Source organism: Telmatherina bonti (assembly GCF_933228915.1).
Source record: "Telmatherina bonti genome assembly, chromosome: 8".
NCBI classification, from domain to species: domain Eukaryota; kingdom Metazoa; phylum Chordata; class Actinopteri; order Atheriniformes; family Telmatherinidae; genus Telmatherina; species Telmatherina bonti.
The window spans coordinates 25,360,653-25,375,615 of NC_136626.1; the positions used below are offsets into that span (position 1 = coordinate 25,360,653).

General features: G+C 36.7%; 1 protein-coding gene across 1 annotated transcript; it reads left to right on the plus strand.

The window, feature by feature from the left end:
* Nucleotides 1-606: 606 nt before the first annotated feature.
* On the plus strand, nucleotides 607-14,847 carry ghrhrl (growth hormone releasing hormone receptor, like; the record flags this gene model as incomplete). Its single annotated transcript, XM_079245657.1, has 14 exons — nucleotides 607-685; nucleotides 1,994-2,052; nucleotides 2,273-2,378; nucleotides 2,867-2,974; nucleotides 5,080-5,171; nucleotides 6,309-6,412; nucleotides 10,438-10,570; nucleotides 10,715-10,868; nucleotides 11,500-11,560; nucleotides 11,889-11,958; nucleotides 12,246-12,337; nucleotides 13,065-13,194; nucleotides 13,801-13,842; nucleotides 14,746-14,847. The coding sequence occupies 14 exons, from the start codon at nucleotides 607-609 to the stop codon at nucleotides 14,845-14,847; spliced, it is 1,332 nt and encodes a 443-aa protein (XP_079101783.1).
* Nucleotides 14,848-14,963: the final 116 nt, after the last annotated feature.

Here is a 14,963-nt window from a genome sequence, read left to right on the forward strand (position 1 = left end):
GTTTCACCCAAGTTGATTATCGAGGTTGTACTCTGAGCATAGAAGAGGCAGAAGAGTAGTGAGCATCAGTGTCACTGTCCAAGATTAAACATCCAAGCTAGGGAAAAACATAAAAAAGATAGCCCCAAAGGATAAAGCTCTTAGTGAATGTGTCATTCAGTGGAAATCGGAAGTGAAGGAGTTGGAGGAACCATCTTTGGAGGAAAAACCCTTGTATGGGATGTATATAGATAGACGAAGTGACTGATATATACATCGTCTTACCAATGGCTAGAGAGGCGCTGGACTGAAGGACGGCACAGAGGCACTAATCATGGCAGTATAGGAGCAAACCTTGAGCAGAACAACAGAGGTCCAAGTCTACCACATCAAGCAGGATCCCAGTTGCAGGCTGTGCAAAGAAGGCCCTGAAACAAACCAGCACATAACCGCAGGCTTTAAGAGATTGGCAGGAAAAGAATTGAAAGCCATAGCCAAGTAGCCGGCATATTGTATATAAAACATCTGTGCAGAAAATTGCCTAGAGACCCCGAAGTCACAATGGCAAAGATGGTGGAGAATAAATGGGATTAGATCATGGAAGACAACTAGATACACACCCATAAAATGGTAGTGGCCAACACAGTGATTATAGATAAGCAGCAGAGGAAAGCTGTTGTGAGGGATGTGGCCATCACCAGCGAAGGCAATATCAGGGGAAACAAAGATGAGAAACTAGAGAAACACTAGGGATTCAAGGAAGAGCTGGAGAAAGCCAGGAAGGTCAAGACAATAATAGCTGCCAACCTGTGATAAATATTAAATTAGATGAGTTATTTTCCTGACATCATAAACTCTGTTTCATAATCAAGTTTTTCTTGGTGACAGTATGCCTTAAAACCTTGAAGACTCTGGCACCTCAAAGGTTAATTTAATTATGTGTGAGTTACAGAGAAGGGAAATGAAATATTTCCCCTTCAAGAATTGTTGATCTTTATTTCTTTTTTCCACTATGAATTTGATTATGTTTCTGTTTCAGATCAGTGGTTTTGATGGTAGAATCAGCCGGAACAAGGTGGAGGTGTGCAAATGTATATGGATTTCTGCACGCTCTGCGTGAATGATTTTGAGTCAAATTGGCCATATCTACCCTGTACCTTGGAATTCAGTAGAAATTCAAAAGACTTGGGCCTAAAATAAACATTTAGTTTCTTGAAAAGCAAAACAAACCAACAAAAACAACAACACTGGGGACACCAGCCTTCTATAGGCCATCACTGTGCAAGTGCATTTTCACCACGGCATCAGATAACACTTGTCAGACAGATACTACATCTAGTTTATAATCTTTGATTGCTACTTTAACCATCTGTTTTTAAAACCTGCGCTCAGGAAACGCTTCAGCATCATTCACTTTCATGGGCTTTCTGCATTACTTTCTATACTGTTGAGCTTTGTTGAGACTATTATGAAGCCACAATTCTCTTTTAAATCAGTCTTTCCTCTAAAGCTTGCATTTTTATATTAGATTTGGTATTCAAGATCACAGTATGTTCTATTCTACATACCTTATTCATATAAATACCTAGCAGAAAGATCTTTCAAAGAAATTGAATTTTATAATGATGTGACTTTAATCTTCCAGAATTTTTATGCATGTCAACGATTCCCTGTGACAGATTGAGCATTAGATCACAATGTACAAATCCATACAAACACTCTCATAGTTTTAAAAGTCATATCATGCCAATACTATTTTATGTGTATTTCCTCCACCGTCTTCCTACATCCCCATTTAATCTGCTTTACATCATCTCGTTAAATTCTCAGAAACAAGAAGCATTTATCTTGTTCCACCTGTCATGAAAGTTGGGTCAGTCAAATGCAAAATAAATTTACTCTTGATTTTTATTTTAGGAACTCCAAAAAATAGCAGAACCTTTGATTACCACCAAATGAAGTGTAGGATAGGAGTGGAAGGTATTGAGTGTAAAATAATAATCTGTGTTCTTAGGGGCAAACTGCTTGACTTACCCTAGCTATCCTGACCCCTCTCTGCTCTTTAATGAAGGCGTATTGTCCGTTAAGCCACCACCAGGGTGGGTTTTCCAGAAGGATACACTCTTTTCATGGGGGAGCAAAATGAGTCATTGCCCTTTCAAAGAAGACACATTTTTTCACATTGAAAACCTCTTTCAGGGCATCAGTCTCGATGTACTCCACATTACCACTGATTATGTTTATAAGAATTTTTTCCCTCTCTAATCCTTCTCTCCTTGTTTCCTACCCCAAGGCTTTGTCACGTCTGCACCCTGAGTGTGAGTACATATACCAGCTAGAGAAAGAGGAGCGCCACTGCCTTCAATACATTGCTGAGCAGGGAAACAGAAGTGCAGGGGGTGTGTTTACTTCTTTTTAACAACTAGGTAATAGCAAAAGCACTATGAATTCAAGAATAGCTGTAGCTGTGGTATGAAATATGCTACAGACAGTTCCATTAAGTACCAAAAAGTATGAACTGGAACGGATGTTTTGCAGATAAGATTCAGTTTTCTGGCAAGATTATTGATGGCATCCAGACTGCTGCATGAAAATACAATGAGTGATCTTGCAGTAAAGTGTATCTGTAGATTAAAGCAGCGAAGGTGTTTACAGAATGATTTATGAGTGTAATGTAACTTAAGTTAAAGGTCAGCAACAGTAGTTTATCATATTTTCCTATTTTAACAAATAAGGAAATTCGGGTGAAGAATGCTTTGAAAGTGTTTCTCGCATCAAGCGTCCACAGATTCTCTGTCCATGTCCATATTTCACCTCCTCACCTGACTAAACAGTCTGATATGCACTTTTTAAAACTTCTTTTTTCTTCTAAACCTCCTCTGTAAAGGTTGTCGTCCATTCTGGGATGCAGTCACCTGCTGGCCTCAAGCAGTCACTGGGGAAACTGTCCAGAGAGCTTGCCCTGCAGTCTTCTCTCTTTTCAAAAACAACACAGGTGCCTCAAAGATCCCTTGTAGTAGTAGAAGCAGACTGTAATCAAGCTGTAATATTATTCTAATATCAAAGGGTTTTTGATCCTCATGAGCTCATACATTAAGCAGATTTTTTCTTTAATTATTTATTTTCCATTCAGCCATTAATCTGGTCACTTGGGTGTATTGTGATTTAAGCAGGCTTGCCAGATTGTCACAGGAGACTGTGATTTAATTAGGTCTTTTCGAACAAATAAATGAGGTTTACGGGCGTGTACATACAGTGAAAAGCAGGGTGTTTTTTTCAAAATGAGCAAAAAGAATTACATGCGGGGTTTGAGTTCTGTGAGGCTGTACTGAGACGCAGTGATGCTTCAGGCTAAATGCATATGCCATGTTCATGTCATATCGGATGAATGGTTGAGATGGGATGATTCACCAGCATCGTTTCACAGTGCTAAGGTTTGTTGACGGGATTTGTTAATGTGAGAATTAAATATGAAAAGTATGTTGTATCCATTATAGTTATGTTTAATATTGAACGCCAGATGGACTGGTGTTAGACGTAAAAAGTTATTTTGTGTAAGAAGCAGCAGAAAAGTGAAAACTGTCTTACTTGTGACTCAAACTTAGACGTTGACATTTCACAAAAGGGAAATTTATTTTAAGATGATGTGAAAGCAGAACAATTTCAGCATTCTAATATGCTCACAATAACATCTACCAGCAAATGCAAGATGCCAACCTTTGTAGAATTACTGACACTTTGAGAATTACTGACACTTCCAAATATTTTAAAATAAATAAATAATAAAACAAATATCCTTCTTTCCAAAACGACAAAGCTTTTCCGTCTTCCTTATAAAGACTTTGTTTTTTGTGATCTGGATTAGTGAGGCCTCATTTCAGCTGTGATTAGAAGAGAGACAGGCTGCATCCCAGATCAGACTGTCAGTCCTTCACATGACTAAAAGACATGACCATATCTCACAAATCCACACTAATATCTTTAATCAGTTTAAAATCACCTACTAATCTAACATCCATGTCTTTTGTCTGTAGGAGGAAACATAGAAAATGTCCTCAGGCACAGGATAAAAGAAACTTTCATTTTGTCTTTAGTATTCACTTGAGCTTAACTAGTGCATGAAGGATTTTTTTTCAGTTAAAATACTATTATACTAAGTTTGGTGTGCATTTGTTTATCATTGTTTTTCACTCTGAAGTAAATAAGGCTTCATGGAGCCGCAGCCCCTTTTCTATGACAGCCTCTCAATTTGTTTGAAAAAAATTAAACAAAGTTCGTGAGAGAAATATCTTTGTACCAAAAGTAAAATATGGTGGATTTAATGTGTTAAAGGAATAATGAAATCAGAAGAGTTGGCAAGTATTTTAGATTTACATTTTTAACCCGTTTCAGAAATATACCAGCATGTCTGCCCTCCTGCATTCAACAGTTCAAAATTATTTGGAAAAGGGGGAAATTGAATTAACAAATCCATGAATCTTGACCAAAATCCCTTAAAAAATCTTTGCAGAATTCCAAAATGAAATAAAAAAGTCTTTGAACCTAAAATAGCTTGAAAAGACAACAATGGAAGATGACAAAAAGTTCTCGTAATAGAGAAGTGGAAGAAGCCCCTACTTGGCTGCAAGACACACTGAGACTGTTGCTGCCAAAAATTTTGCATCCAAATTATTTTTTTTTTCTGGTAACCATATGACAGATTGAATAACCAGTTTTATAAACATCTTATACATTTGGTAAATCTGTGTTTTATCTAAAGATATTCTGAATACAGTACTCATCAAGGAGTGGAGATGAAAAGAACTGCATATCTGAATGGCATTAGTTCTGCAGTTGAGGCCTAAATGTGCAGTAATAGGGTCATCAGAATGATTGCAATGCATCTTAAAGGGACCATAATCTCAGTGTTAACTTCATGCCTTCCTTGCAGTAATTCAGCTTTGACCAGTGGGTTGAAACAAACATGACAAAAGACACAGAATCTTACTAAAACAGAAGACATTTTTGGCTTAATGTATTCATTGTAGAGCACAGTTTTAAACCAAATCCAACCATGCCATGACATTGCTGACTTCTTTATTTGCCAATGTACTTTTATAGGGTCAGTGAGCCGAAACTGCACAAGTGGGGGTTGGTCAAGGCCTTTCCCGCCGTACCATATTGCCTGCAACGTGGAAGATGACATTCCTGAGGTGAGAGTTGCTGAGGTGAGGCAGCTTAAGAGGTCAGATGGAGGAATGAGAAACTCCAGATGGAGAGCACAGAGATCAGGCAGAAAATTAGAAACAGGAGGAGAAGATGTAGGAAACAGCACACAGCACAACAGAGAAAAAAAATGGAAGCAACTCATAAAGAATAGTAAAAATGACAGTTGGACAACCCCTCTTTCTCAGCTGAAAAATCAACAGACCAAACAGGTTTGTAGATGGAGCACCCACAAGCTGGCAGAACACATGAGCTAGGCAAGTAAAGAACTAAAGAGGATTTAGTGTATCTCAGAAAAACAGATGCAGCAGCACAGGCAGGACATCCAATGGCAGAAACTCCAACAAGAATAGGAAAGGCATGAAAACTAAATGGAGAAGACAACAGGTGTAAAGCTGGAAGAAAAAACAACATGCAGAGAAACAGATCAGGTCACAGTAATGAAAAGCTGGCAAATGAAAACCAAAAATCACAATAAATTCAAATGTATATTTGAGAATCAGTAGGCCAATCAGGTGAACAACTAAATAAGAACAAAAAAGGAAGGAAAGCTAACTGAGAAGAAAGAAAAAAAGAAGTTTGAGCTGAAATAGAAATAAAGTAGACTTGAATTCAAAACATTGACAGACAGTGTCAATGCTAAGACAGGGAAACAAAGAGCACAACAAAACCAATAAACCATGGCAAAATGACCAAACAGTAGCAAGACAGATGTTTGTCTCTTCTAAAATACAAATTTATGGATTCAGACATAAATATGAGAAGATCCTGCCAGGAAGAATTAAAAGTCCCTCATTAGGTAATATCTGAAATGATCTCCTTTCACAAAATCCAAATGGTGCTTAATCACACTACAGCTTTTGGAGAACTCTAGCATTGATTGAGCATCTTTTGTTTTGATGTAAAATACAGACTTCATGTCCCAAAAGCTTGAATGGAAAGAGCCGTCTTGCAGTTACTCTTCAGTCATCTCATAGTTGGAGTTGGAGTCTTAAGTTTGCCAGTAATTTAGTCTCATTTTGAGCCATTACATTCATTTTGAAGCCTGACAGCATTTTGAAAAGCTTTGATATTTGATATAATGACAATACTGACAAAATCCTAATTTTCTGTCCTGCATTTAGACGGAGGAGTCATACTTTGCTACTGTGAAGCTGATATATACCATCGGCTACAGCATCTCTCTTGTTGTGCTGGCTATCGCCGTGTTGATTCTGTTACTCTTCAGGTATGAACTGATTAGGTGAAGGGCTTTCTGGCTGTCCACAAAAGTGTTTCAGTAAATTTCAGTTTCATTTATTGAGGACACATCTCACTGAGGATCCATAGCACAATAAAAAAATATGTTTGTTTTACTGTAAAAGAAAGAACATGACTCCCAGGCAGACAACTTTTAATAATGGATTCCACTCATCCATTTTAGGAAAGATCTTGTCAGAATGCAGGGAAGCATCAGACTTTTCATATGCTTTGTTGTTTGCTGCTCTTCCACATTTTTTTATTGCTGTTATTAATATTATCATAGAGGTAAATGTCATTGCTATACAAGATCTCATTTTCAAGAACAACCTGTTTTATTTAAAGACAAAACTCTAACATGTTAAAACATACTATTGTGATTACACTTTATATAACCAAGTAACTGAAAAAGGCTATAACAATAAAACATTAAGAACAGAAGAAGCCACCCCATCATGTTTTCTTCATAACTGAAAACCTGTTAGTTAATTAAGCTGCACAGCTTCGGGTCCTTTTATAATTTGTTCTAAGTATAAGGAACATTGTGAGAAAATGCAGAAAAAGTTCTGTACTATAGGAACAATGAATGAAATGAGAATGAGAGCTTGTCATCCTGATACTTTTTAGTTGTCATGTAGGAAGTCAGAGACATTGGTAGTAAACCAGTTATTGGTCCAGTAGTCTTTATGTGGACAGTAAATTCCAGCAACGAGTTTTACAAATGTCTAAAAGCTAAATTAATTCCGTACTTATGTAAAATGTATAATAAGGCATACGAAAATGAGTCCTTACCACCTACATTAAATGAAGCAATAATTACAGTACTCCCCAAAAAAGGTAAAGATCCGGAACAAGCAGCCTCATACAGACCGATATCTTTATTAAACTCAGACCAAAAGATTTTGACAAAAATACTAGCAAGAAGACTAAGTACAGTCATAAGTAAATTAGTGCACTCTGATCAGACAGGCTTCATTCCGGGTAGATGCTCTTTTCACAATATTAGGCGATTATGTAATATAATTTATTCATCCAACAATCAAGAGGACTTGGTAGTGCTAAGTCTAGATGCCGAAAAGGCATTCGACCAGGTCGAATGGCCATACCTTTTTGCTGTCTTGGAAAAGTTTAATTTGGGTAATAATTTCATTTCTTGGATAAAATTATTGTATAAAAACCCAGTAGCCAAAATTCTTACAAACCAGACAGTGTCAACACAGTTTATCCTCTCCAGAGGCACAAGACAGGGATGTGTGCTCAGTCCACTGCTATTCGCTCTGGCACTAGAGCCACTGGCAGAAACGATCCGGAAACACCCACAAATACATGGTTTCAACACAGCATACACGGCAAATAAAATTTCTTTATATGCTGATGACATTTTATTGTATATAACACAGTCTCGAACGTCCATTCCTGTAATTCTCTCTGTTATCAATGAATTTAGTAGGTTTGCTGGATACAAAATCAACTGGGAAAAGAGTGAACTACTGCCTGTTAAACAGGGTAATCAGGACTGGCTTACAACTCTTCCCTTTAAAGTGACTCCTGAAAAAAATCACGTATCTTGGAATTATAATAACAAAAAAATATCCCTCCCTCTTAAAAGAAAACTTCAACCCACTAATGGAGAAATTAAAGAAAAACATTCAGTTCTGGAGGACTCTTCCAATTTCTCTAATAGGTAGGGTGAATGCAATAAAGATGGTATTTCTTCCGCAATATTTGTACCTGCTGCAAAACTTGCCGATTTTTATAACAAAGTCCTTTTTCAAAAAGTTGGATTCAATTATTATGCCATTTGTATGGAACTATAAATCACATAGAATAAAAAAGGAACATTTGACCAAGCATAAATCAGTAGGAGGGCTATCATTGCCAAACTTTAAGCATTATTATTGGGCAACCAATGTCAGAATAGTTTCGCTGTTACTTGATGACACAGCTCTACTTTCAAAAGGGTTGCAAATTGAACGGGAGGATTGCCTTCCTTATTCTATCGGAGCTATACTGCTATCACCCACCACCTTGGCCAGTACTTTCTATAACAAGAACCCTGTAATTCATAATACTATAAAAATTCTGAAACAAATCATTAGGAACTTCAAACTTAAAACACTATCGCTTTGCATTCCTATTTCATCAAATCCTTCCTTTCATCCTTCATGTGTTGATGGAGCTTTTAACATCTGGAGAGAGTCTGGATTGTATACTCTAAAAGAACTATATTCAAATGACACTTTTATGTCATTCCAACAACTACAAGAGAGGTTTGGGCTACCAAACAGTCATTTCTTTAGATACCTTCAAATCAGAAATTATGTCTCCCATCTTCCTCAGTTTCAATCAGCCAAACCGGACATGTTAGATGAATGTTTAAGTGATGGTTCAATATACCAACATAATATTTCCGTTATTTACAATACATTGCAAGAATGTACCAATCCTTCTACAGCTCACATCGAAGGAGAGTGGGGAAAAAGAGTTTGGTACCCCTCTGGAAGATGGTGTTTGGCGACAGGCTTTGAGTAAGATAAAGGATGCTTCTATAAATGCACGTCACTGCCTGATCCAATATAAAATAGTACATAGACTACATTATTCGAGAGAGAAAATCTGTAAAATTTACCCAGAAAGTTCACCGCTGTGTGAAAAATGTGTCACAGAACGTGGTACTCTTTTACACAGCTTTGCACTTTGTCCTAAGCTCCAATCTTTCTGGTGTGATATCTTTGATTACCTGGCTAAAGTTCTAAAAAAGAGGATAAGTCCAAATCCAATTCTTATAGTTTTTGGAATAACACAGAAAACGGACATGCTGGGGTATGCGGAACATTGCTTTATATCATATGGATTAATACTAGCAAAAAAACTGATTCTCCAATGTTGGAAAGGAAAAGACGTCCCTTCTTTGAAGATGTGGATCACAGAATTAGTAAATACACTTCACCTAGAGAAAATAAGACATACTATTTATGATAACATGATTGAGTTTGAAAATATTTGGAAACCTTTAATCTCCTTCCTCGGAGACCATTAATCTGTGCAGTCATGGGGAGGGTTTGGGTGGGGGATTTTGCTGTGTTTTGGTACCTCGTCCGTTGGATGAAGATTTGTATGTATAATTTTATTTTATTTATTTCTTTTTTTTTCTTTTTTTTGTATCATCACTATTATTACTATTACTATCACGATTAGTGACTTTCTTTGTTTTTTCTTTGTGTGTATATACTGAAAAAATCAAAGCAGCATATGTCATATAGAAGAGTTGTTAATAATACTCACTGCTTTCAATAAAAATATTTTGAAGTAAATTCCAGTCAAGCAAAGTGTTTTAAGTATAATGGCGGGTCAGAGCATTAATTCCTGTGATGAAACTCATGCATTCCTCTGTGATAAATATCATCCAAGATCTGTACTGCACTAGAAAGGGCATTCTAGCTGCCTCAAGTCTTTTTTTTTCCACATTAAATGACAAACATTATTTATTTCTATACAAGAACTCTAGTTTTAATCTGAGGTTATTTAAAATAAATTTTCTGTATGTGACCTAATAGAAATATTTTCATCCATTAAGCTACGTAGATAATTATAACAAGACACTAATTGCAGCAGAGTTACGATGCATTCTGAGATTTAGATCATAAGCTTGATATTAATGTCATGCCCGTAGACCAAATCTGATGCCATAGCAGTTCAAAGACTGAAATGGAAATGTAAGAAAAATAAATTTATAACCAACACATCTGCTTTCATGGTAAATATGTTATGCTGTTTTACAAACGTTGGTCTGGTTCCACAATGATCACTTAATGAAAGAGACCAACTCTGATCTGCAAAATAAATTTAGAAAAAGTATAAATATAAAAATAAATAAATAAATTCAGATCTTATCAGGTGTGTGAATATATGTTCAAAATGAGAACTAAGGAATGCACTCCATAGCCACACAACATACTGTATATGTGTGTGTGCGTGTGTGCTCTATGTTACTATGTGTGTTTATTTCAACAGGAGACTGCGATGTGCCAGAAACTTTATTCATATCCAGCTCTTTGTTACCTTCATCCTGAAATCTGTGGCGGTGTTTATAAAAGATGCTACTCTTTTCGCCAGTGATGACACCAACCACTGCACCCTCTCCACCGTAAGATAATTATCCTCCGGACAAGAAGATTTTGGCTGTATTAGGAGATTCCTCTTGGCAGATTTTGCAGACTCATATTCATGCTCATTTATTCCTAATACTGAGTACTCTTTCCTTGATTTTTCTTCTACTTTTTCTGTCCAGTTTGCCTGTAAGGCTGCTGTGGTCTTCTGTCACTATTGTGTGATGGCAAATTTTTTTTGGCTCTTGGTGGAGGCACTCTACCTCAATTCCCTGCTGCTATCCTCTTTCTATCACAGCCGCAGATGTCTGTGGGGATTCAGCCTGCTGGGGTGGGGTGAGACCATTGATATACAGTATACTGTATGGATACTGTTTGTATCAATATTGTAATGAATGAATTTGCTAATTACTATTGCAAACACTGAGATGCACAAAATTGTTTCATGCAGCCTAACAATAGAATAATTACAAGCATATGAAGCTGAACAGTGCAAAATTATATTGTTTACGCCAGCTCTCTTACAGATTTCTATCAGCCAACATAACCGTCCTAATTTAACAGTTAAAAACTCCTGCATGCCTCAGAAAACGAAACAATCTGATTTGGTTTTACATCTCTGTACCAGTCCCAAGTATTGCACTTCATTATGTTTGTGATTTAAAAAAAAAATCTATTTGATTTCCTAAGACTTCAGCTTTATCATTTACGCTGAATACTGTTGAACTTCCAAACTGGGATGAACAAGAAGTTTATTTAAAGAAAAAAACTACGAAATGCATTACAGTACAATGCATAAATCCTAACAAATTTTATCCACTTTAGTTTTTTTGCTGAACAAATTGGTGCAGATATTTTTTAGAAAGAAATATCACACAGCTTAATTCACTGTCTTATGATTCAGCCACCTCAGTGTGTCTTGATTACATTCCCCTGGTATTAATTTGGGGTCTCTCCTTCTCCATAGGTGTGCCTGTTTTCTTTATCATCATGTGGATTGGATCCAGGGTGTATTTTGAAGATACAGAGTCTGTATCCGCTTTCATTACCTCTTCTGTCACCACAGTCACTGTTGTTTGATATGCACACTCAATGCAGAACCACATATGCAACAGATTTACTTTCTTACATGCATTAAACATTTTTAATGAATACTTACTTAAAAGTTATGTGCACACGGATATTTTGTCTTTTAAGTGTCAAAAGTATAAATAATTTTACTCAAATTTGGTCAGCATTCTTCACCTGCCAGGAGTTTAATTTCTTACTGTTTTACACCAACTGCTTATATTTATTGCTGGAAGGAACCTCTGCAGAATGCTTGAAGTGCACATTTCAAAATATTTTCTTTTACAGATGTTGGGACATCAACGAGGACTCACCCTACTGGTGGATCATCAAAGGACCAATTGTCATCTCTATTGCAGTAAATGCTCCATTGTGTTGAAACTAAATAATTACCTGTTAATTGTGTTCAAGGATATTTAGAACAATTAAAATACAAAAATTTTGTACCATCATCATGGAGACAACTCAGGAAGAAAAAATGTCTCATTACAGTAGAGTAAAGAGCAGCTCTTCCACACCGGTCCACTAATAGGCTTGGCTGGCAAAACTATTACATCAGTTCAAAACTTTGGTGCACTGTTCCTGGTCAAAAAGCATTTTAAAGAAGAACTATTTTTCCTTTTTTTGTTTTTTTTTTCTCAACAGGTTAATTTTATGCTGTTTGTAAATATCATCAGAATCTTGATCCAGAAGCTCAATCCTCGATTGATCCAGTTCAACAACTCCTCACAATACAGGTGCAGTAATCTTTGTAAACAGTGATAACACAGCTCTAATAGAGTATCATATGTTAATCTCGCTTCCATCACGAATGCAGAGCCTCCATTCAAATGCAGTGTTGTAGATGTCTACTTGTAAGCATCCTTTAGGTTTGAGGTTTGCTTTTATCAAATTTAGATTTAATCTTTTCCAAACACAGTCATGAATTTTTCCAAAGGCTGGTCTCTGAGAATGATTTACCTTGAACTTCTAAGCCTTTTTGGTGGGATGACTGACACATTTAAAGATGCTTTTTAACTCTGAGTAGACATTCTGATGTTGAAAGATGCAGTTTGTGCAAAAACTGTTGATACACCTCACCGTGGCACTGAATAATTCATTCAGTCACCACTGAAGCACAATCTACTCAGTCTGGCCACGTTTACTTTTCCACTCACCAGGAAGCTTATCAGAATTTCTAATTGAAATAGGCTCACTAATTGACTGAAAGTGCTCGGGCACATCAAGTATTCTGGTGCTTATACAAGACATATCAAGGTAAGTTAGATGATGCTTGACTTAATTGTGCCAGCTAACTTAATACAGTGGTACCTGCACACAAGTGTCCTCATGACTGACATCTGACCATCTGTGTGTCTGAATGCATGGTGTTATCAGGAGCAGCATTCAGATGAGACAGCCACCAAATAACTCTCTCAGGTAACTACACATACTGCATTTAATTTTGTTGCTTTTCTACAACAGGCGCCTGGCCAGGTCCACCCTCCTCCTCATTCCTTTGTTTGGAACCCACTACATGTTCTTCAATTTTTTGCCAGACTACTTCAATGTTAACCTGCGCCTCTGTATTGAGCTCTGCATGGGATCCTTCCAGGTACTAATATGAACTTTCATGGATACACTGTATGCGCTGGTTTCAGACTTTCTAATTAGCATTGCTTCCTGCATTTTTATATGTATTTCTTACACTAATGAAAGTGAAACATATAAGCAATAATTTGACACAAATGTGTCAATGTAGAATGCACAGCTTGGCAGTACTGTGTGAATGCAAGAGAAGCTGAGATTTGTTTTCATCATTCAGACAGGCCATCACAGAAAAGTCTGAATGAAGTCATCTGCTGAATGTCAGACACAAAATTGGATTTTTTTTTTTTGTCTTTACCTCTTCCTGCTGAGTGCTTCAATAACCACATAACTAAGACTATATTCATGTATTTTCTTTAGTATAAAGATCAAAGAAAGCAACAGAGTTTGCTGGCTTAACTTTAGGATTAAGGAAGGCTTGCAGGAGTGTTATTAAAATGTGAATGCAAATAATCTGATACTGCTTTTCTTACTGTGTGAGTGGAAAAACACTCCTTCTTCAGTATAACAGCTCAATTTGATGTCTGACATTACTTTTTTTTTTTTAACATCTAAACTATCAAAATGTTAATGATTTCTTGTCATTCATACAGTAATCACTTCTTATACACAGGGCCTTCTCGTTGCAGTTCTCTACTGTTTTCTCAATCAAGAGGTTGGTGGAAACAAAGTTACTGTTAACACTGATTATAACATTTTCAACAGACGTCACAGATGATTTAGAGGTCTCTGCTACATAATTGATCAGTTCAGCAAGATTATATGCCAACAGTTTCCAGGGTTTAAAGTGCAAGTCCCACATCTCTTCACCTCATTGCATAACGCAAGCACCCAGATCCCTTATGTAATTATCAAGATTAGTGTGGGTCCAAATTCATGTCAGTCTAAGAGCAACACCCATCCATGTTAAAGTCTTGTTGTGTAGTAGTTCAAAAGTCATGTTAGTGTACAGTAGATGCGACAGGATAGTACTTTAAAGTAATTTAATGCCATATGTATTGATTACTTTAAAGTACATGCAGACATGTTCTTCTTTTGTAGCACTATATAAGACTGTATTGCTACAAAGTCAAGGACGTGTAGAACATTTTATGAGATACATATATTTCCTTCCTATCATTTTCTTCAACCGAGAAGGAGAATGCTAAATAAGTAGATACTTTCTTGTGCCTTTTATATGTAGACCTAAGGCTAAAGCAAGCAACAGATTCTTTTGGTAGGCTTTTGCCTTTTTAAGCCACATGCACTTGTAAAACTGGGGAAATTAATTAGAAATGTCATCTAAATATTAAACATGACTTAATTAAGAAGAAACACTGTATTATTTAGGGCTACTTTCTCATTTAGTAAGAGATACATGTATTAACTGGAATGATAAAATACTCCTTTATTCAATATTGCAAATCTAGTATTTTACAAACAAAACACAAAGTCATTTTGTCTTTGAAAACAATGGCACATTTTTTTAGATGTGGCAATGTATGTGTAGTAGGAGGAAGAAAGTCCAAATATCAGCTTATTTGTGTGCAAACATCTTGTTTATATGTGCCTGTGGCAGGTGCAGAAAGAGGTCCACATGCAGTGGCTAAGGTGGCAGGAGAGGAGTTACGGGGTGGTGTCGCCTGCTGCAAAGGGAAGCCAGATGGATACGCCCTTCTGACATCTCTCTGCAAGGTTGCTTGGATGACTCTTGTGCACATCATCTTTAATGAGCTGTGCAGCACACACAACAACAGTCATTGTAGTTCATGCACCATTGATGCCTGTGAGTGGATA